The sequence below is a fragment of the Pygoscelis adeliae genome, unplaced genomic scaffold (genome assembly GCF_000699105.1).
Source record: "Pygoscelis adeliae isolate BGI_AS28 unplaced genomic scaffold, ASM69910v1 Scaffold290, whole genome shotgun sequence".
In the NCBI taxonomy this organism is placed as follows: domain Eukaryota; kingdom Metazoa; phylum Chordata; class Aves; order Sphenisciformes; family Spheniscidae; genus Pygoscelis; species Pygoscelis adeliae.
In genome coordinates this window covers 1021383-1022377 of record NW_008823965.1, presented here as the reverse complement: position 1 = coordinate 1022377, position 995 = coordinate 1021383, and the positions used below count along the sequence as shown (strand labels likewise).

Below are 995 nucleotides of genomic sequence, written 5' to 3'. Positions count from 1 at the left end.
ATTCCCTCCCCACGGGTAATTTTTATTTTGTTTTGGTTGTTTTCGGGAGAAAAGGGATTTTTTTTTTTTAGGGAGGTAGCTAGACGCGCGCGTAACGTGGACCGTGAGGCTGACGGCAGCCGCGGGCTGTGCTCTCTCGCCCACCCAGACCATCCTCAACTCCATGCACAAGTACCAGCCCAGGTTCCACATAGTCCGGGCCAACGACATCCTCAAGCTGCCCTACAGCACCTTCCGCACCTACGTGTTCCCCGAGACCGACTTCATCGCCGTCACCGCCTACCAGAACGACAAGGTACGGCCGGGCAGCCCCTGCCCTCTCCCTGCCCTCCCCTCCTGCCCTGTCCCCTCTCTCTGCCCGTTCCTTAGCCCCTGTCCCTCCCCCTACCCCTACTCTCACCCCTGTCCCATCCCTTACCCCTTATTAGGGTGTATTTGTGTATGTGTGTGTGCGCGTGAGGACATTTTTGGGGAAGAGAGGCCAAAAGGCAGCAACAGGAGAAAGGTTAAACCCCAAGCCCTCAAGAGCAGGAGGTGCCGTTCATGCTACTGCTATTATTATTGCTATTGCTATTGTTAATGCTATAATTACGATTTCTATTATTACTATTATTAATTTCCTCCTGGACTTTGTCGCACCTTTTCTGGGCCATGGGAGTCTTTGCTGCAGGCCCAGGCTGCAGAGAGCAGCACCTCACGGAGAAGGTGCCCTGGGCTCGGGAGGAGCCAAAAAAATAGAGCCAGATAAGCTAATTTTAGTTGCTTTCGTGATTTAGCAAGTGTCGCCCTGTGAGCAGCGGAGCCAGGAGAGCTCGGCGGGGAGTGGAGAGCCTCTGCCGGCCCCCTCCAAGGGTTGCGTGTGTGTTTTAACTCAAAAGCTGACCCCCACCTCCACCCCTGGCTGCTGATGCTAATTGACAGCTCTGTCTGAGGGTCCTGGTGGGCTTGTTTCCCTCGTAAAGTTTATGGCGAAGAGTCACAATCGATTAAAGAGC

General features: G+C 54.2%; 1 protein-coding gene across 1 annotated transcript in view; it reads left to right on the top strand.

Annotated features, from left to right (window-relative positions):
• The window catches only part of TBX2 (T-box 2), a 5514-nt gene that overhangs the window by 1462 nt on the left and 3057 nt on the right, over window positions 1–995 (top strand). The window contains exon 2 of the mRNA XM_009324315.1: window positions 149–295. Coding sequence (XP_009322590.1) covers window positions 149–295 — 147 coding nt within the window. The remainder of the gene's footprint in view (window positions 1–148; window positions 296–995) is intronic.